The following is a 23,200-nucleotide window of genomic DNA, read 5'->3' as shown; positions in this document are numbered from 1 at the left end:
AAGAAATACCTCCCGACACATTATAATCAAAACAACAAATGCTCTAAATAAAGATAGAATACTAAAAGCAGTAAGAGAAAAAGGCCAAGTAACATATAAAGGCAAGCCTATCAGAATTACACCAGATTTTTCACCAGAGACTATGAAAGCCAGAAGATCCTGGACGGATGTTATACAGACACTAAAAGAACACAAATTCCAGCCCAGGCTACTATACCCAGCCATACTCTCAATTAACATAGATGGAGAAACCAAAGTATTCAACGACAAAACCAAATTCACACATTATCTCTCCACAAATCCAGCCCTTCAAAGGATAATAACAGAAAAAAACCAATACAAGGACAGGAACCACGCCCTAGAAACAACAAGAAGGTAATCCCTCAACAAACCTAAAAGAAGACAGCCACAAGAACAAAATGCCAACTTTAACAACAATAATAACAGGAAACAACAATTACTTTTCCTTAATATCTCTTAATATCAATGGACTCAACTCCCCGATAAAAAGACATAGACTAACAAACTGGCTACACAAACAAGACCCAACATTTTGCTGCTTACAGGAAACTCATCTCAGAGAAAAAGATAGACACTACCTCAAAATGAAAGGATGGAAAACAATTTTCCAAGCAAATGGCATGAAGAAACAAGCTGGAGTAGCCATTCTAATATCTGATAAGATTGACTTCCAACCCGAAGTCATTAAAAAAGACAGGGAGGGACACTTCATACTCATCAAAGGTAAAATCCTCCAAGAGGAACTATCAATCCTGAATATCTATGCTCCAAATACAAAGGCAGCCACATTCATTAAAGAAACTTTAGTAAATTTCAAAGCACACATTGCACCTCATACAATAATAGTGGGAGACTTCAACACACCACTTTCACCAATGGACAGATCATGGAAACAGAAACTAAACAGGGACACAGTGAAACTAACAGAAATTATGAATCAAATGGATATGGCAGATATCTACAGAACATTCTATCCTAAAACAAAAGGATATACCTTCTTCTCAGCACCTCATGGTACCTTCTCCAAAATTGACCACATAATTGGTCACAAAGCAGGCCTCAACAGATACAAAAATATTGAAATTGTCCCATGCATCCTATCAGATCACCATGGACTAAGGCTGATCTTCAATAACAAAATAAATAATAGAAAGCCAACCTTCACGTGGAAACTCAACAACACTCTTCTCAATGATACCTTGGTCAAGGAAGGAATAAAGAAAGAAATTAAGGACTTTTTAGAGTTCAATGAAAATGAAGCCACAACATACCCAAACTTATGGGACGCAATGAAAGCATTTCTAAGAGGAAAACTCATAGCTCTGAGTGCCTCCAAAAGGAAACTAGAGAGAGCACACATTAGCAGCTTGACAACATACCTAAAAGCACTAGAACAAAAGGAAGCAAATTTGCCCAAGAGGAGTAGACGGCAGGAAATAATCAAACTCAGGGGCGAAATCAACCAAGTGGAAACAAGAAAAACTATTCAAAGAATCAACCAATCAAGGAGCTGGTTCTTTGAGAAAATCAACAAGATAGATAAACCCTTAGCCAGACTCACTAGAGGGCACAGGGAAAGCATCCTAATTAACAAAATCAGAAATGAAAAAGGAGACATAACAACAGATCCTGAAGACATCCAAAACACCATCAGATCCTTCTACCAAAGGCTATACTCAACAAAACTGGAGAACCTGGATGAAATGGAGAAGTTCCTAGACAGATACCAGGTACCAAAGTTGAATCAAGATCAGGTTAATGATCTAAACAGCCCTATATCCCCCAAAGAAATAGAAGCAGTCATTAATAGTCTCCCAACTAAAAAAAGCCCAGGACCAGATGGGTTTAGTGCAGAGTTCTATCAGACCTTCAAAGAAGATCTAATCCCAGTTGTTCACAAACTATTCCACAAAATAGAAACAGAAGGTACTCTACCCAACTCATTCTATGAAGCCACAATTACTCTGATACCTAAACCACAAAAAGACCCAACAAAGATAGAAAACTTCAGACCAATATCCCTTATGAATATTGATGCAAAAATCCTCAATAAAGTTCTTGCTAACCGAATCCAAGAACACATCAAAACAATCATCCATCCTGACCAAGTAGGTTTCATCCCAGGGATGCAGGGATGGTTCAATATAGGGAAATCCATCAACGTAATCCAGTATATAAACAAACTCAAAGACAAAAACCACATGGTCATCTCGTTAGATTCGGAAAAAGCATTTGACAAGATCCAACACCCATTCATGATAAAAGTCTTGGAAAGATCAGAAATTCAAGGCCCATACCTAAACATGATAAAAGCAATCTACAGCAAACCAGTAGCCAACATCAAAGTAAATGGTGAGAAGCTTGAAGCAATCCCTCTAAAATCAGGGACTAGACAAGGCTGTCCACTTTCTCCATACCTATTCAACATTGTACTTGAAGTCCTAGCCAGAGCAATTCGACAACAAAAGAAGATCAAAGGGATACAAATTGGAAAAGATGAAGTCAAAATATCACTCTTTGCAGATGATATGATAATATATATAAGTGACCCTAAAAATTCCACCAGAGAACTCCTAAGCCTGATAAACAGCTTCGGTGAAGTAGCTGGATATAAAATTAACTCAAACAAGTCAATGGCATTTCTCTACACAAAGAATAAACAGGCTGAGAAAGAAATTAGGGAAACAACACCCTTCTCAATAGTCACAAATAATATAAAATATCTTGGCGTGACTCTAACTAAGGAAGTGAAAGATCTGTATAATAAAAACTTCAAGTCTCTGAAGAAAGAAATTCTAGAAGATCTCAGAAGATGGAAAGATCTCCCATGCTCATGGATTGGCAGGATCAACATTGTAAAAATGGCTATCTTGCCAAAAGCAATCTACAGATTCAATGCAATCCCCATCAAAATTCCAAATCAATTCTTCAACGAATTAGAAAGTGCAATCTGCAAATTCATCTGGAATAACAAAAAACCTAGGATAGCAAAAACTCTTCTCAAGGATAAAAGAACCTCTGGTGAAATCACCATGCCGGACCTAAAGCTCTACTACAGAGCAATTGTGATAAAAACTGCATGGTACTGGTATAGTGACAGACAAATAGACCAATGGAATAGAATTGAAGACCCAGAAATGAACCCACACACCTATGGTCACTTGATCTTCGACAAGGGAGCTAAAAACATCCAGTGGAAGAAAGACAGCATTTTCAACAAATGGTGCTGGCACAACTGGTTGTTAACATGTAGAAGAATGCGAATCGATCCATTCCTATCTCCTTGTACTAAGGTCAAGTCTAAGTGGATCAAGGAACTTCACATAAAACCAGAGACACTGAAACTTATAGAGGAGAAAGTGGGGAAAAGCCTTGAAGATATGGGCACAGGGGAAAAATTCCTGAATAGAACAGTAATGGCTTGTGCTGTAAGATCGAGAATTGACAAGTGGGACCTCATGAAACTACAAAGCTTCTGCAAGGCTAAAGACACCATCAATAAGACAAAAAAACCACCAACATATTGTGAAAGGACCTTCACCTATCCTAAATCAGATAAGGGACTAATATCCAATATATATAAAGAACTCAAGAAGGTGGACTCCAGAAAGTCAAATAACCCCATTAAAAAATGGGGCTCAGAACTGAACAAAGAATTCTCACCTGAGGAATACTGAATGGCAGAGAAACACCTGAAAAAATGTTCAACATCCTTAATCATCAGGGAAATGCAAATCAAAACAACCCTGAGATTCCACCTCACACCAGTCAGAATGGCTAAGATCAAAAATTCAGGTGACAGCAGATGCTGGCGAGGATGTGGAGAAAGAGGAACACTCCTCCATTGTTGGTGGGATTGCAAGCTTGTACAACCACTCTGGAAATCAGTCTGGCGGTTCCTCAGAAAATTGGACATAGTACTACCGGAGGATCCAGCAATACCTCTCCTGGGCATATATCCAGAAGATGTCCCAACCGGTAAAAAGGACACATGCTCCACTATGTTCATAGCAGCCCTATTTATAATAGCCAGAAGCTGGAAAGAACCCAGATGTCCCTCAACAGAGGAATGGATACAGAAATTATGGTACATTTACACAATGGAGTACTACTCAGCTATTAAAAAGAATGAATTTATGAAATTCCTAGCCAAATGGATGGACCTGGAGGGCATCATCTTGAGTGAAGTAACACAATCACAAAAGAACTCACACAATATGTATTCACTGATAAGTGGATATTAGCCCAAAACTTAGGATACCCAAGATATAAGATACAATTTGATAAACGCATGAAACTCAAGAAGAATGAAAACCAAAGTGCGGACACTGTGCACCTTCTTAGAATTGGGAACAAAACACCCAGGGAAGGAGTTACAGAGACAAAGTTCGTAGCTGTTATGAAAGGATGGACCATCTAGAGACTGCCGTATCCAGGGATCCATCCCATAATCAGCTTCTAAACGCTGACACCATTGCATACACTAGCAAGATTTTGCTGAAAGGACCCAAATATAGCTGTCTCTTGTGAGACGATGCCGGGGCCTAGGAAACACAGGAGTGGATGTTCACAGTCAGCTATTGGATGTATCACAGGGCTCCCAATGGAGAAGCTAGAGAAAGTACCCAAGGAGCTAAAGGGATCTGCAACCCTATTGTTGGAACAACATGATGTACTAACCAGAACCCCGGAGCTCTTGTCTCCAGCTGCATATGTATCGAAAGATGGCCTAGTCGGCCATCAATGGAAAGAGAGGCCCATTGGACTTGCAAACTTTATATGCCCCAATATAGGGGAATGCCAGGGCCAAAAGAATGGGAATTGGTGGGTAGGGAAGTGGGGGGCGCTATGGGGGACTTTTGGGATAGCATTGGAAATGTAATTGAGGAAAATATGTAATAAAAATATTAAAAATCAAAAAAAAAGAAAAGAAAAGAAAAGAAAAGAAAAGAAAAGAAAAGAAAAGAAAAGAAAAGAAAAGAAAAAGAAACCTCCATCAGATTACTTGTAGGCAAACCTTTAGGGTATTTTCTTGATTAATAGCTGATGCTGGTGAGCAGCCCATAGAGGATAGTGCCACCCCTTATCAGGTGCTTCATGATGTGATAATAAAGCAGAGTGAGAAAGCCATGAGGAACAATCCAGTGAGCAGTGTTCCTCCGTGCCTCTGCTTTAGCTCCTGCCTCCAGGTTCATGATCTGAAGTCTTGTCGTGACATCCCTCTTCCCCCCCCCACACACACACACTCCATGGAGTAAGACTTGAGAGGACTGTGATGAGTAAATGTTTTCCTCCCCAATGGTTTTGACCCTGATGTTTTACCACATGATAGAAATGCTAAGATACCCCACTCTCAAGTTCCCTGCATGCTTCTTCGTTCAATCTGTCTTCTTCTTCTTTTTAAAATATTTTTAATTAGGTATTTTCCTCATTTATTTTTCCAATGCTATCCCAAAAGTCCCCCATACCCTCCCCCCTCCACTCCGCTACCCACCCACTCCCACTTTTTGGCCCTGGAGTTCCCCTGTATTGGGGCATATAAAGTTTGCAAGTCCAATGGGCCTCTTTCCAGTGATGGCCGACTAGGCCATCTTTTGATACATATGCAGCTAGAGTCAAGAGCTCTGGAGTACTGGTTAGTTCATAATGTTGTTCCACCTATAGGGTTGCAGATCCCTTTAGCTCCTTAGGTACTTTCTCTAGCTCCTCCATTGGGGGCCCTATGATTCATCCAATAGCTGACTGTGAGCATCCACTTCTGTGTTTGCTAGGCCCCGGCATAGTCTCACAAGAGACAGCCATATCTGGCTTCTTTATAAAATTTTACTTTTACATCTCTGTAACTCTTCCAAAACCTTTTTGTTTTCTGGCTTTTTCCCCCAAGTAATATACTTTTCAGTTCTCAGGTTAAGAACTTCTGTAACTTGTTTTCTTGATGTTGAAGACTTGAATGTAAAGAGAAGAGATATTTCTGATGCAGTGTGGCATCCCAGTCCTCTCAAGCTCCCTGCTAAGTCTTCACTCTTTTTTTTTTTTTATCATCAAGGCTTTGGGATCTTCATCCCCTGCCTAAACTGAGACCAGTGTGATACTTATCTATTATAGTGTTTTTCTACTTTATCTATGTGTCCCACTTTTGAGAAACATCTTTCTTCACCTTGGTCATCACAAGCAACAAATATTCAATAGTATTAGCACATGATGTCCCTTCTGAATACTCAAACATTATAATCCAGCCATGTTTTTCAAATTTTAAAATATATTTTTTCATTCTTTATAATCACACACCTGTGTACAATGTATTTTGATCATATTCACTCTCTCAACCCACTTCCCAGGTTTTCCCAGAAACTCCTACCTGATCCTTACTTTATAGCCTCTTTTTTTGACCCATAAAGTTCAGCTAGTACTGCTCATATAAGCATAGATATAAGATCAACCACTGGAGCACAGGCAAACCTCTAGGAGCCACAATCTGAATTAAAATGAAATAAAAATAAATATATAAATAAAAACTGCCTTTCTCTCATTCAGTTACCAAGCAAATTAGGAGATTTACACAATTTTTAATGCCTCCTCTCCAAGTAACCCCTCCTCCATTGATAGAAGATTTCTCTTCTCATTTTACCTGTCCCAACTCCTCAGTGGATGCACACAATCAAAACTTAGATTTTTCTTGGCCATGTAGAAAATACTAAGTTCTTCTACAGCTTTCTCCAGTTCAGGTAAGAATTACGTATGCATATTTATTGTTACACATAATATATAATTTTATGTATTACATTTACTGGTGCAGTTTTAATACCCAGCCTTCACTAAAACCCTAGTAGTGATGAGGTTTAATTATTTCCTTTAAGATTTGTATATTATATAAAAGCTTCCTACTTAGAGGCTCTCTGAGACTTTTCTCATCCCTAGGGGAAAAAAACAAAACAAAACAAAATAACAACATAAAGGAAATGAAATTTAGCTAACTTTTTCTTGAGGAGAAGCTGCAAAGGTGGACATATCTCCCTGAATATAGAAAATTATGCTCCAGTAATCTTGAGGAAATAGTCCAAGGCCTCTGTGGTATTTGTGATCTAGAGCCATGGTTACAGAAGCCACCAACACCTGAAAAGAAACCTGCACTGCTGGGGTGAATTCCTTGCCAAAGTGGAGGAACAGCACAAATGCTATTATGTTTCCCAAGAACTGTGGAGAAGAGCACACACATTTACCCCTGGTTATCAGAAATCAAGCTAGTCTTTTAAGGAATTGTACTAACACTGTGGATTTCCAGGATATTTCTTCTAAAATGTGTCTTTGTATTTTTTATATAATATTTATATTTACTACTTAATTGATTAGTTTGATGGTGGGCTCCTTTTTACCATCTACTGTTACCCCATCTCTAATATGACTTTCAGGTCTTCCATCCTTAGACATTAACTCTTTTTTCCTTATCTTTGCCCTTACTCTGCCTAAATTCATGAAATTCTTATTATTTAAAGAATGATTCACAGACTCTAGAACCACACATGCCTCTTCATTAAGGAGACTCTCAAAAGCTCAAGCAATGGTAGCAATAAAAAGTATGTTTTCCAGATGTAGATATAGTAGATGAGAGATAGTATGTATAATTTAGGAGGTGATCCTACAAAGGGGATTTGAAGATGAATGAAGGAAGGGAATTGGGGAAGAGAGAGGAAGAAGGAGGAAAAGATTTGTTAAAGAAGATTATGGGGGAAAGGGGGGAAAGTTGACTTGTGAAGGAAAGTTAACAAAAGAAGAGTGGTAAGCGAAGAAATACAGAAAAGTAGAGGAAACTGTGGAAAAAAGGCAAATGGAAAAAGAAGTGATAAAACGAGCAGAAGCAGAAGCCAGAGCATCTGGCCCACTCACCCTGAAGTTCTCAAGATCTACATGAGCTTGTCACAGTGCAGTTTCATTCATGCCAGAAAAGGTACCCTTGAGGATGGCCAGGTGTTTCAGGTGGGTAGAGAAAATCAGTTCCTGCCAGACATTCTGCTCTCTCTTCACCTACCAAGCTTCCATGTGTCCTGCTTATGCAGTCTAGTACAACTTCTCCAGTGACTCGCCATCAATGTTCCCCATGTCTACCATGTCCCACAGGCCACTGATGGCCAACTTCTCTTTGTCAGTCAGTACACCCTGGTGTAGGACTGCTGCTAGTGAACAACCTGTGTCAGAAGCAGATGCAGGCACAGCAGGCACTGCTCTACCTTTAATGCCCATCCCAGATTACCTGACTTCCATGTAATGTTACTTGCATGTATGTTTTCAAGTCTGAAGGCTTGGTGTGCTCTTCCCTGGGAAAGGCTATTTCTCTAGCTCTCACACTCTTTAGTTGCCTGTTGTTCTTTGTTGGAGGGGCTGAGGCCCGCTGGGCTTTTCCCTATCCACGTTAGCATGTATTATTATTGTCTTTGTGTACCCACATAGGTAATTGTGGTGTGAATGTTATGAGAGCAACTAACCAGTTTCTGATGGAATTTAAGGTCTGTTTCACAAGATAGAACTCATGCCTGGTACAGTTATCTGGACACAAAACATTGCTGCCCAAGTCATAAAGGAAACACTAATATAATTATTCTCTTAAATAAGCATAAAAGTAAATTTCTGCCTAAGTACTTACCCCTATATACATAGAATAAAACATCTTTCAACTCTCATTAGATAAGCTCCTTCCTTTGTACAGATACCAATAAATGGAAAAACAAAACTGGTCAATCCACAGAGAAAGATTGTGGCAGCTCTTAGTGGAATACCTATATCACACCTCCTTCTTCCAAGGCTCAAGGATAATTTTGGAAGAGAAAAGCGTGAAATATTTTAAGAGCCAGAAGTAGTGGACATCTACAGCAAAATGGTATTTGCCATGAATGACAAGGCAAATGACTGGGCTTAAATATAAGCCATATGAAGTTGGGAAGGAAAGGGGGCAGGTGAATAAGGGAAGACTTGAATGGGAAGGACTGAAGGGTGGATTTGATCAAAACATTTCTATGTATGTATGACTCTCTCAAGTAATAAAGGGAATGTAGCTGTTTCTAAATGTACACTCAAGTAAATTAATATAACTATCTTAGTGTACAAACTAGGGATGGCATGAGATTAAAAAAAATGAAGATGAATCATTTTGATTGCCTTCATCTCTAGCAAAGCTCATATCTGCACACAAATGGGAATAGCCATATGGCCAAATAGGAGAGCTTTTTATATCTATTTAGTAATATTTTATTTATAGCTGCGATGATTTTTATATCTTTTATATAGAAATGGATATAGAGAGGATTTTTTTATTGGTGTAGAGGAACAGAATGTAGAGATTGAGAAAATGCCATCTAGATTCTCCTTCAATAAAGAATATTTGTGAGCCAATAGTACTGCATACAACTCTTTCAGCATAGCCAAATATCCAATTGGTTTCAAAGTTGGAGATCTGACCTGGGAGGATACCTTGATGTCCAGTATCTAAACTTCCAAAAATCTTAAATAGTAAGCCTTTTCTGTCTCATTGGACATCTAGGATATATATGGTCTTAGGTGCAGGAAAATTAAAGTCATCACCTTACTAGCAATCTAGGAGTTATTTTTAATAATTTCTCTCCCCTTAGGCTTTTAGGACTATTTCTTCCAAAGATAAATTAACTCTTACATGTCTATAAATGTACCATCCATTTTCCACATGCCATTGCTCATACCTGAATGCTCACCTACAAGCAGTTTCTGGCGTTTTCTCTCTTTTTAAAATTTATTTATTCACTTTGCATCCAGGTCATGGTCCCTGCTCCTTCCTCTTCTCCCAGTCCCACCCTCTGAAATCCTTCCTCCCATTACCCCCTTACATTCTCCTCAGAGAAGGGAAAACTCCCACTTAGGTGCCACACACCCTGGGACAGCAGATTGCACCAGTACTAAATCCATGCTTTCCCACTGGGGCCCATTCCAGGTAGTCCAGCTAGAGGAAAGGGATTCAAAGGAAGGCAACAGAGTCAGAAACAGCTTCTTTTACAAGTGTTAGGGGACCCACATGGAGACCAAACTGCACATCTGCTACAAATGTGTAGGGAGCCTAGGTCCAATCCATGCATGTTTTTTAGTTAGTGGGTCAGTCTCTGTGAACCCTCATAGCCCCAGTTTTGTTGACTCAGTAGGTCTTCTTGTGGTGTCCTCATCCCTCTGGCTCTCTCAATCCTCTCCCCCACTCTTCTGCACCACTTCCTAAGCTCTACCTGATATTTGGCTGTGGATCTCTGTATCTATTTCCATCAACTGTTGGATGAAGGCTTTCTGAAGACAGTTATACTAGGTTCCTGTCTGTATGCATAGCAGAGTATCATCAATAGTGTCAGGGGTTGACTCTCTCCTACAGGATGAGTCTCAAATTGGGCAAGTCATTGGTTGGCCATTCCCTCAGTCTTTGCTCCATATTTACCCCTGCACATCTTGTAGAAAGGACAAATTTGGGGTAAAGGTTTTGTGGAAACTTTGATGCCTGCCTCCTCCACTGGAAGTCATGCCTGGTTACAGGAGGTAGTCACTTCAGTCTCCATATCCTCAGTTGCTAGGAGTCTCAGCTAGGATAACCAACCCCTTAGACTTCTGGAACACTCCCCTTTCCCAGGTCTCTGGTTAGTTCCAAAGATGCCTCCACTGATTTCTTTTTTTTAATATATAATTTATTTTTATTAGGTATTTTCCTCGTTTACATTTTCAATGCTATCCCAAAAGTCCCCCATACCCACCCACCCAATCCCTTACCCACCCACTCCCCCTTTTTGGCCCTGGGGTTCCCCTGTACTGGGGCATATAAAGTTTTCAAGTACAATGGGCCTCTCTTTCCAGTGATGGCCGACTAGGCCATCTTTTAATACATATGCAGCTAGAGACACGAGCTCCAGGGTACTGGTTAGTTCATATTGTGGTTCCACCTATAGGGTTGCAGTTCCCTTTAGCTCCTTGGGTAATTTCTCTAGCTCCTCCATTGGGGGCCGTGTGATCCATCCAATAGCTGACTGTGATCATCCACTTCTGTGTTTGCTAGGCCCCGGTATAGTCTCAAAAGAGACAGCTATATCTGGGTCCTTTCAGCAAAATCTTGCTAGTGTATGCAATGGTGTCAGCGTTTGGAAGCTGATTATAGGATGGATCCCTGCATATGGCAATCACTAGATGGTCCATCCTTTCATCACAGTTCCAAATTTTGTCTCTGTAACTCCTTCCCTGGGTGTTTTGTTCCCAATTCTAAGAAGGGGCAAAGTGTCCACACTTTGGTCCTCGTTCTTGAATTTCATGCGTTTAGCAAATTGTATCTTATATGTTGGGTATCCTAAGTTTCTGGGCTAATATCCACTTATCAGTGAGTACATATTGCCTCCACTGATTTCTGTTCCCTCTCCCAGCCCTCCCTACCTCACCCTTATTCCCCAGACCTGATCCCCATTCCTATTCCTTCCTTACCCCCTCTCTCACCCAGGTTCTTCCCCCCTGGCTCAGCCATTAAAGACTACAGTTTCATATTGTAACAAAATTGCATAAATTACAGTAATAAATTACTGTAATAAAGATTACAGTTTCATATTGTAACAAACATTCATTGAACAACTATTTGTTGAGTAACTATATCATAATGGTTTAGCCCTAAGGATTTATGAAATGAAAAACAAAATTAAATTTTTCTTCTAGGCTCATAAACTAGGAGATAACAAATATGGAAAATGAAAAAAGTAAATCAATCAAATATTTTTAATATTATTTTCTAAGAAGAAAATTAACAGTAGGGATTCATAAGAGTAGGACATGGTTATATCATGATCATTCTCTCTAAGGATGAAGTTACTATTCTATATCCAAATGACCTATCACAGAAAAATATTGGAGAAAAAGTATTTTATATGTTAAAATAACCAAGTCAGTATTCTGAAACAGGAGAAAAACCAACAAATTTATATACTATAGAAACTAATAAATAATGGTCCTATGAGGAAAATATGGAAATAATAAAGTTGAACCAGGCAGGTTATGTTGTTGCCCATAAACATGGTAAAACTTCTCTTCCAGGGTAGGAATAAGGAGCTGTGATGACATAACCTCTAAACACTATATATTCCTAAATGAAAAACATTCCCCTAAATTCCATCCTTCTTTAACATCTGACTCTTGTGATTTTACCTGTTCAGAAACATGAGCTATATGAAATAGCTCTGCAGTTGCCCTGCATCTGGGAGATCTAGAAGATACTTTCTATATACAAAGCAATTTCATTGTCTGTTATAAGCTATACACTGAGAAGGACAGATTGAACATGAAACAGCCTCTGGACTCAGGCTTGCTACCAACAGTGCAGTATAATGTGGTCAGTATATCCTGCATCATAGGCAGATTTACTACAACAGTATTTTCACATATATATCCCATATATATGAATCCATATATGATGGTGTGTGTGTGTGTGTGTGTGTGTGTGTTTTCTTTAGGAGACTGGGTGACTTCACAAAGAAAAAGGAGCCAGGTTCTGAATAACAAGTACATCTAAAAGCATCCAATCAGAATATAATTTTAAGGAACACATGTGAATCAAAAAATTTTAAAAATTTTTTCTAATTTCACATATAGCAGAAAGAACATTCAAAGAAAGAAATTTTTCTACACATGATCAGAATTCTGTGGTTTCTTCCTTTTTCCTTCCTGTAGTTTGTAGCATTTATGATAGAGCTTTATAATATCCTATAATTATTCTGATTAGCTCCAGCCATAGGTGTTTCAGATATATTGTCCATGATTATTTCATTGAATTAATGTCAGCTTACTACCTATATAGTAATTTAATTGCAAAATACAATTTAATAGCAAGAAAGATTGCAGTATAAATCTCTCCCACAAAGCAGAAATTTGTAAAGCATGACCGTGTGTTCATATGTAGAAGAGTGCATGTGTGGGAGTGTATGTGTGATTAAAAGAGCAATTTGAAAAGTTGGTAGAGTGAGAAAGTTCATAATGATTTCTTTAGGAAATATTAGTTCATTGAATGAGGGGTCAACATAATCCAAGAGCTAAATTTTAAATTGGTATTTGGGAGCTAGTAAGATAAGGAAGGTATATATATATGTGTGTGTGTGTGTGTGTGTGTGTGTGTGTATTCCATCATCTTCTTACCAAGAGCCTATATATATATATATATATATATATATATATATATATATATATAGGCTTGTTATGTTGTAGTATAAGCTAAAGTCTACAGATAAAGGAAGAATCATGGTAATGCTTTCGATAGTCATTATGCATTAGATTTGTGCTATCATTGCATGGTAATTGTTGGATCATAACAGTAGCCAGACTTGAGCCTTTTCCCAAGTTGGAAGTTTCTCATAAATCCTCTAAAAGGGTAAGACCCTCTCTATATGAAACACATGACAAATCCTATGTTTTGCCTTCCTTAGTATCTCTATAGAGTTTTCTTCCAACTATTTGCATAAATACAGAGCAGCTTTTTCCTTGTAGATCTTCTATTGTGTTGCACATCCCTAAGTGGGAAAAATGAATGAAATAAGTCATGAAATTATTTATTAAGCAGATTCTATGCCATGAGGATGGACACCCCCCCAAAAAAAAACCTTCAAAGCACAGGATTCTAGGGAAGGGTCTTCCAATGACCATGCGAAAGAAGGGGTCTCAGTAATACTTGTAAATCATAGCATCTGCAACAGCAGCCACCAGCTTCTCAAAAGCAGCTTGCAGTGCTGGAGTAAAGTTGTTGCCAAAGTGTGGAGACAGCACAATCACTTTCTTGCTGCCCAGGAACTGTGAGAAAGAGGAAGACAAACATGCATATGATAGGGAAATTAATCTTGGCTTCTGAAGATCCATACCAAACACCACAGGTTTCTGCCAACATTCTATCCCAGTTTGATTCCTAGATAATTTCTTCCAAAATAAAAAAGTAAATATACATGTGTGTTTTTGTGTATATATATATGTACATATATTTTATCTATGCATATATTTATATCCTAAGTGTATGTTTAATAATCAGTTGATTAATCTGATGATAGGCTCTCTATTTACCACTATTGTTCCATCTCTAACAAGATGTTCAGACCTTCCATCCACATATTTTTTCCTCATCTTAACCTTTACTAATTTCATGGAATTCTGATTGTTCTTTTTCTCATATCCTCTAAAACCAGATGTTCTGTTTCTCTTCCTTGAGAAGATTCATAAAGCCTCCTATATTAGGGGGAGATGGAAGAATGTTTCCCCAAATCTAGAATTAGAAAATGAAAAACAGAATGTACCATTTGACTTGTGGTCTAAGCAAGGGACTTGAGGATAAATGTAGGTAGAGCTGTGGGTGGGGCACAAAAGACAGGATATAAAATAAATACATTTCTTTAATTGAAGATTGTGAAAGGGGTAAATTAAGAAGGATATTGAACAAAAGTTGAAAATCATTAGACAATGAAGTGTAAGCAAGTGAAAGAGAAGGTGGGGGATGCAGCAGTAAGTAGAAATCAAGAGCGTGAGCAGAAGGCAGTGCATCTAGCCAACTCACCTTGAAGTTCTCAGGATCCATATGAAGATTGTCACGGTGCAGCTCAATCGGGCTGGTTAAAGGTGTAGTTCAGGTTGTCCAGGTGTTTCAGGCCCTCACTAAAGGATTCCATCATCTTCTTACCAAGAGCCTTCAGCTGGGGGTTACCTTCAGTGGCAGTACAGAAGGAGAAGTCTCCAAAGTGGTCAAAGTATCTCTTGGTGTGTGGATAAGCCGTCAGTATTCTAGCAAGTGAAGCATGAGGACAGAGAAATCCAGTGCCTCAACATACCTCCTTCCACTTGCTCCCTTAGGCTGTCGGATACTGACCTTTCCAGGGACTCAACACCAAGTTTTTCTGCCTTCACCTTAGTCCATGTGGCAGTGATGGCTGCCTTCTCCTCAGCAGTGAGCTCCACCATAGTGTTTCAGCAGAGGTTGCTAGTAAACACAGCTGTGCCAGAAGTAAGTGTAGGCACAGCAGGCCCTGCTCTGCCCTTTATGCCCAGCCCAGACTCCTGCCCTCCCTACCCTATGAGCAAGTTACCTTGAAATATGAAGAAATTATTTGGCTTGTGAATGAAAGATATATCCACCCTCTCCAGTTTACACTAGCTGGCTGTAGTGTTGGCTCTCTTAAATTCTGTGTTTTGATGCAGAAACATTATTCCCTCTGTTTATCTCCCATCGGGTTCACCCATTGCTTGTTCATACAGCCACCAGCCACACACAGGTCTCATCCTTTTCTATGATTCAGTTTGATGGAGTGGAATGTGGAATGAAATTCTTATCAAGTTGACTCTAGTTCCTCTTTGTCTCTAGAAATGTGTATCTTCTGAAGTATGTTTTAAATTTTTATTAAAAGTATTTTTTATTATTTCATAAGTTATGTCATACAATGTATTTTAATCATATTCATCTCTAAACCCTCCCCTTACTCACTCCCAGATCCACTCTCTCCTTCTTACAGCACCATAACTTTCTTTTCTCTTTTTTAAAAAATATAATGCATGAACTCAAATGGTACACACATATGTATTTTGTCTTAAATTTGCTGTATTTTCTTTCTCCTTTGACAAAACCCTGATGAATACAAGTTATTTTACTTTCCCTTATTGAAATGAATGTTCACAAAAATTAAATAAATGAATAGTGCTTTGGTACCTACTAAAATAGGTATGGGATGATGGGGTACCACAGGAACATTTTGATGAAACATATAAAGACACAAGCCAGATATTTGCCACATAACTGTTTGAAATTATAATGTGACAAAGACCACAAAGGAAGTACAAACGGCACTGATTTTTATTCAAACGGGCGAGCTTTAGTAGTGCTTTGAGGATGCGGGGAGGAGCACAGAAAGCCACAGATTATTTTTTAAAGGGAAATATTGACGCGATGGGAACTGATACAGAAACCCACAGCCATACATTAGGCAGAGCTTATGGAACCCCATGGAAAAGGGAGGAAGGATTCTTAGTACTTATAGTGGTCAAGGAAACCAGGAGAACAAAACATCAGCCCACAGAATCAACTAAGTAGAACTCATAGGGACTCACAGAGGCTAAAGCCCAGAATCACTAGGTCCTCTGCATATGTATTACAGTTTTTAGATATTCTTATGGGCGACCTAGCAGTTGGAGTCAGAGGTGACACTGACTCTTTTGCCTACTCTTGGGACCCTTTTTATTCTGCTGTGTTGCCTGGCCCGATCTTCATATGAGGATTTGTGCCTCATATTATTGTAACTTGTTAGGCCAGGTTCAGTGAAAATCCTTGGAAGACCTGCTCGTTTCTGAATGGAAATGGAGGAAGAATGGATCTGGGTGAGAGGGAAGGTGGGAGTGGTTCAATGGGAGGGAGTTGTGGGGAAAGAAAACTGTGGTAGGATGGTATTGTAGGAGAGAAGAGTAATTAAAAAATATTTGAAGAGCATGTATTCTTTTATTCCAATTCAAATCATACTGACAATTTCACAGCTGGATATATTACCGGAAGGGAGAAAATGGAAAACAAGAAAGAAATGGAGGGAAGGAGGGAGAAGGAGAAAGGGAGGGAAAAAGGAAGGGAGGGAGGTGAGAGAAGCAGGAGGTGAGAAAAAGAAGGAAAGAAGAAAGGGAATTGATGGACGAAGGCAGAGAGAAAAGGAAGAGAGTGTGGAGGGAAGGAGGAAGGGAGGGAGGGAGGGATGGAGGAAGGGAGGGACGGAAGAAGGGGAAAAGGGAGGGAGAGAACAGAAAGAAAGAGAGGAAATCTAATTAAAAGGGATGAAAGGAGGGAGACAGTGGGATAGAGAAGTGGAGGAAAGAGGAAGGAAAGAAGACATAAACACATGGAGGGAGGAAGCCTGTGGCGCTCAGAATGAAATGGAAGAAAAAGAGAGGAAATGTGTACCAGGGAAGAGAGATGCAGTGTATGATTTCAGCAACATAAAATTGATCAGAATAACCAATCCAATCCATGCAATGATTGGCTAGTTGGTGCTTCTGTGCTGAAGAATTAGGAATCCAGTCCAGGGCCTTCAGATGCTAGATAAACCCTGTATCCCTGACACCCCTAGCCTAGACTGCATTTATTCATCAAAATATCAATATCATAGCTGTGGGGGTTTTTTTATTCCAAAATGGGGAAATGTATATTATGGGATGGCAGAGGGGTATCAAGAGTGATTTTTAAAATATGCTATAAATCACTTTCCTTTGACATTTTAAGCCAAAATATTATTGATCACAGGAAAGAAAACAAGAAAATTCAAGAACTAAGTCTCTATTTTGAGAGGGGAACATAAGCACATTGTGACTAAAGCAGTGGAAACTAGTAGAAAAGCCTTGGCAGAAAAACTGAAAAACTCAGCAGTAAAAGGTACCTAGGAGACAGCTGTGTGAATGGGTCCAATAGACATGTATTGGGATTTGGCACAGAGATCAGAGCTAGAGATTAACTAGTGGGAGTTATACAAGTAACGCTGAGGAGTACAAAAAGTGATGCGGTAAAGAGTGAGATTCCTGAGGCTTACTGGCTAACCAGCCTAGGCTGCACAGGGTGTTTACTTGTTTATGCCATGTAGGTTGATATCCCTGGGAGGCCAGCTCTCTTCTGAAGGGAAATGGAGGAGAAATATATCTGTGGTAAAGAAAGGGGGACAATAGGAGAGTTGGAACTGGGTGAAATAGAAGGAAAGGAAACTGGTCAGAATGTGTTTTATGAGAGAAAAATTTAATAATTAAATTACCAGGAAAAGATGAAAGTCATAGCCGAGTATGGTGAGCCATGCCTTTAATCCCAGCACTCAGGAGGCAGAAGCTGGCTGATCTCTGTGAGTTTGAGGCCAGTCTGGTCTACAGAGTGAGTTCCAGAGCGGTGAGGGCTATTACACAGAGAAACCCTGTGCCAAAAATTAAAAATAAAAAACAAAGATAAAGATCACCAGAGCATAGACAAATTTGTCTTTTGCATTTGTCAGTGCAGAGTCATGCTAACATTATATAAGTAGAGAGACAGACGTACACCCTTGTCCTTATGATCAAATATAAACATATACATAAAGAACTCATAATGAAAATATTGTTAGTCAATTATTGTCAGCCTTTTTTATCTTCTCACTTCTCTGTATTTCAATTAATAGAAATAGCTAAAGAACCAAGTTTTTGGTTAACAATCATGTCATCCTGATCAATGTGAAAGCAAGTTATAAACAATTTTAAAATTATGTTCTTTGGACTTTTGAATGAAAGGCATAAATTGACTTTTCTAAAGGCTAAGGGTATATTTTCTGCCATCACTCCCTCACCAACATATTTTACCTAATGACACGAGAAGCCAGAATAACATAGGAGGCAAGCAAAATAAAATACTGAAAATGGGCATGGTCCTCACTAGCTTGTGGAATCACTTTGAATGCAATGAGATCCCACATGTATTCTGATGTGGCCATCATTGAAATCACATGGAGCTCAGCTATGTCCTTGCCTCAATACGTAAGGTCTCCATCCTTGTGGTAGAGATGAAAAGGAAAGTCAGCTACTGACAGTGTGTTGAGTTCAAGAAGCAGGAACTGGAATTATTTTTGCCACAGCTCAGCACTGTAGCTCCCACTGTTTGCAGACTCAAACATTGTGTATAAGACTGACTCAGGACAAGAAAGCCATTCCTCCCTGAGCACCCTGCACTCTCTCAAGCAAACTCATTGACACAAGGGTCTCAGGTCACCTCATGGCCTCCTCTAGCTATGTAAACCAAAGTGCGATGATTTCAGACATCCTCTCATCTTTCTACTCATTCTTCCTGGTAAATCAGACACCATGTGTTCTTCACAGTGTTCTCATCTACCTTTACCATCCTTCTTAGGTTGAATGCCTTGCTTTACTTTCTAGTTTTAAGCAATTATAGTTCCTGTTGTTTCATGTCTGCAACTTTGCATCCATTTCATATACAAAAGAACTTTGCTGTCTCAATTATCTCAATTCTCAGCATAGTTATCCTAAGGAAAGTAGTAGTTACTAAAAGTTTACTCCATTGGATTGGTACTGTATGAATAGCTATGGATTGAACCTGGGGCTTTGTACCTACTGGCAAGGATGACCAACATCCTCCTCCCCTCTTTGCATTTTCATTGTGCCACCAGATCTCAGTAATTTTTCTAGCATGGCTTGACATTCCTAAATGACTTGGAATATCTTAAACTAGCTGCCTTTGCCTCAGCCTCCTAAATATTGGGTTTATCATTCCCAGAAACATAGTCATCTGTTATGTTTTTATACTCAGGGGCCTGTAACATCTAACCTTTGTCATATTTTCCCCCTGTTTAACTGTTCTATCTATTGAGTAGTCTTTATTCAAGATATCAATGTACCCTTCAGTAGAGACTGTAAACCTTCTTATAATCATGTAGTCTTCACTTAAATGAAATCTTCTTTGTTCACAAATGATCCACAAATTTATCACTCCTCTGCTAGATGTAAGCTCATTTCATGTAAGCCCATGTTACACCCCATTACAAGATCTGGACCACTGGATGCTATAGCCTTTATTCCTCACTGTGCCAGTGGAATAACCTTTCCAAATACCTAAAGAAAGTATAAGTACAGTAGCTCCTGTAATTTTTTTTTTCAGGAATGTTCCCAACTTTCACTCAATTCCTCCCTTTTCTTTAATGCCTCAGTCTCACAAGATGTAAGATAGCTCTTTCAGAAATATAACTAATCATAACCAATACTTTTCGTTCATATTTTAGATAAGGTATTCTCTTAAAAATCTCTAGCAGATCTTGGGCTAGAGAGGGAGCTCAGTGGTAAATAACTCTTTCAAAGGACCAGACTTCAGCTCCCAGTACCTTCTTGACAGTTCACAATTGGCTGTAACTCAAGTTCCAGGGGATGTAATTCTATATTGTGGCTTGCATGAGCACCACACACAGGTAGTACACAGACATGTGTATGCAGGAAAATCACTCACTCATATGCATAAAATGAAACTTAAAAAAGAAATAGAAACTTAAAAAATAAATCTCACCAGTCTTCTTTACCTGCAACCCTACTTTTTACCTTGCACAGTAAATATTTGTACCCTATCTTATACTGAACAGACCCTTTCATCTCTTCCTGGAGAAAACTTTCTCATCTTTAACTTAGCCCTTTCCCTAATACTTCACTCTATCTGGTTTCTTCTTCTGTCTTTTCCCACCAACAAGCCCATTGAGATCTTTCTTCAACATAAAAGTAAAAACGAACCAAAAAAACCCAAAAAGTCAATGTTATTAAGAATCAATTTTATTAAACAAACTTTGTGCTCTCAATGCCTAATCCAGTCCCCATGGACTCAAAGAGGGCATCAGAGACACATGGGATTTCCGGTGTTCTGGAATGGAGTTTAATGGTACTTGTGGGACAGAGCATTGGCCACTCCAATCACCAGCTTCTGCCAGGCAGCCTGCACCTCTGGGGTGAATTCCTTGGCAAAATGAGTAGAAAGGACAATCACCAACATGTTGCCCAGGAGCTGTAACAAAAAGGCACATAGGAATGATCAGTAGTTTCAAAACTGTGACGTGTAAAAGTTACGTTCCCTGTCTCGAAAAACCAAAAAAAAAAAAAAAAAAGTTATGTTCCTTGAGGATTCCAGTCCCTCACTACCGACCACTTCTCCTGTTATGCATTTGACAACTGAATTACATGACTCCTCTTGTACCCAGACACCACTCAACTCAACTGGCTCTATCTGTACCTTTCCTCATTCTGCCCTTTTTACCTCCTCTCATTTTTGCTCCCTGTCTCATTCATCAATGGCCAAATCTAACTCAACACATGATTGCAATACAAGATTCTTCGTAGATTTGAGAGTCCAACCAAAGAGAAGCCTCAAACTGTGTCAATGCTCAGTGGGAAAGTAAAATACTTAGAAAGTTGTCAAAATGATAAGAAAAAAAAACCCTATATTTTGATTTCCTCCTCGGGTCTTCCATAAAGGATTGGACATTAAGATTGACACAATTAATTAAGGTATTTTTCCTTTCGAATGATAATATATTAACTTCAAATTCAGTTTCTTCCTGTATAGATGCACTAATTTATAAAAACATACTCCTTTTTAAAAAAAATTCCAATATTTGAATGCTTAGTTTCCAATGCTCAGAATCAAACCCAAGGCCCCAGAAATGCTGGTAGCTCACTCAAATCTGCACCCAAATCATTGTTGCCCACAATATATGCACAGCTAAATATTAAGATTTCTACAACGGTTACTGACAAGAATTCTGGACCCATGCACTCTAACATCTGTAAAGGTATTACCAATCACAGTCTCAAGTCACAATATTGTCCCTAGTAAAATCCATAATGAACACATGAGCATGCTCAGAACTGACCTTGAAGTTCTCAGGATCCACATGAAGCTTGTCACAGTGCAGCTCACTGAGATGAGCAAAGGTCTCCTTGAGGTTGTCCATGTTCTTAACCCCCAAGCCCAAGGATGTCAGCACTTTCTTGCCATGGGCTCTAATCCGGGGGTTTCCCATGATGGCCAGGGCAGAAGAGAGGTTTCCAAACTTGTCAAAGAATCTCTGAGTCCATGGGTAAACAATCAGGAGCCTAAGACATAGGGCATTAGCAGTTAAAATGTCAGTGTGCCACAAAACCCTATAGAAACCCTGGAAATTTCTGCCATGCACAAGGACAATTTCCCTCCATTCCTTACCTTCCCAGAGTTTCTCCTCCAATTTTTTCCAAGTCCACTTTATCCCAGATGCTTGTGATAGCTGCCTTCTCCTCAGCTGTGAAGTGAACCATGGTGTGAGGTCTAGAAGCTTGGAGATGCTCTCAGATGTGCAAAAGCAGGTGTGTTCAAGAGGCTGAAGAGCTGTCCTTTTATTCTTCACCCTGGACCTTGCTCCCCTTACCCCTCCCCAGGACTCTGAGGCTATTGGTCAAGAGAGTCTGGGCAAGACAGGGGTGGGGTCCAGTGGAGTAAGGTCTAGATAGCATTGTACTAAGATAGTGTCCAGTAGGCCCCCTGCCTTGGGGAAACAGAGCCTCCTGCTGCAGCTTTCGCAGAGTTCACCATCTTTCCTTCCTTCTTTCCTTCTGTTTAGCTCCTTCCCCCAACAGGAGATTTGCAAGGGTGTCTTTCACAGTCTTCCCTTTTTCACTTCAGACTTAGAGGGATTAATACATTTAAGTTGAAGCATAGGCAAACATGGGAAATCCTCAGAGAGGCAGGTGCTATTTTAAGGAATGGGGTTAAGCACCTAAGTGACAGAAATATGAATCTTACTCACAAGCCATGTATAACAAAGAAGTGGTGTGTAAAAGAAGTGGTGTGCAAAATGATTGAATGCACTTTCATTAGGCTTAGGATATGATCTTCTTATTTCCCACAGCCCCAGGAAACCCATTCCTAATACATTTCAGTTTCTAAATTATATATATATATATATATATATATATATATATATATATATATATATATATTACTGTGTAGAAGTACAGCACGTCTCCACATTCCATCATACACTAAAGTAGAGAAGTCTACTCTATGTACATGACAGCATTTTCCACCCATTGAATGCACAGTGTTGACACCATACAATTGGCAGTCCCCCTCCCCCCCAGGATAAGTGTAGCTGCCTGGTGAAAAGGGTGAAGGTTTAGCCTTCTCTATGATCATTACTGGTTAAATACTGAGAACACTGAATGACCAAGCTTTCAGGTTTCTTCAACTCAGCTCTGTTTTCACATTTTGTGTGTTTGTAACCTAACTGTGAAGACACAGGGTATTTCCATGCAGTAACACCCACATACACTATCACAGCTAGGACTGGATTATACATTATGAAGTTCATCCCTAGCAGTGACTTTCTACTGACAGCTTTTAAGGTTTTGTAGCTATTGTAATGTAGTGGTGAATAGAAATTTTTATTTGTGTGGCTGTAAAAAACATGCAATATGATCAAGAACCAGCTATGTTCTCCTCCTCCTCTTCTTCTTCTTCTTCTTCTTCTTCTTCTTCTTCTTCTTCTTCTTCTTCTTCTTCTTCTTCTTCTTCTCTCTCTCTCTCTCTCTCTCTCTCTCTCTCTCTCTCTCTCTCTCTCTCTCTCTCTCTCTCTCTCTCTCTCTCTCTCTCCCCCTCTCTCTCTGTTTCTTT

At 39.3% G+C, this 23,200-nt stretch overlaps 1 protein-coding gene and 1 pseudogene across 1 annotated transcript; both read right to left on the bottom strand.

Moving 5' to 3' along the window:
- Positions 1 to 13,701: 13,701 nt before the first annotated feature.
- LOC110299487 (hemoglobin subunit beta-like) lies at positions 13,702 to 14,982 on the bottom strand (annotated as a pseudogene).
- Positions 14,983 to 20,431: 5,449 nt separating this feature from the next.
- LOC110297895 (hemoglobin subunit beta-H1) lies at positions 20,432 to 21,846 on the bottom strand. The gene is made up of 3 exons (XM_021166973.2): positions 21,755 to 21,846; positions 21,426 to 21,648; positions 20,432 to 20,560 (listed from the first exon to the last, which is right to left on the bottom strand). Exons 1-3 carry the CDS (start codon positions 21,844 to 21,846, stop codon positions 20,432 to 20,434), a joined length of 444 nt encoding a protein of 147 aa, XP_021022632.1.
- Positions 21,847 to 23,200: the final 1,354 nt, after the last annotated feature.

This window comes from Mus caroli, unplaced genomic scaffold (assembly GCF_978045245.1).
Source record: "Mus caroli unplaced genomic scaffold, Mus_caroli_1 scaffold_8, whole genome shotgun sequence".
NCBI classification, from domain to species: domain Eukaryota; kingdom Metazoa; phylum Chordata; class Mammalia; order Rodentia; family Muridae; genus Mus; species Mus caroli.
The sequence above is the reverse complement of the archived record's forward strand: the minus strand, read 5'-3'. Positions and strand labels throughout refer to the sequence as shown.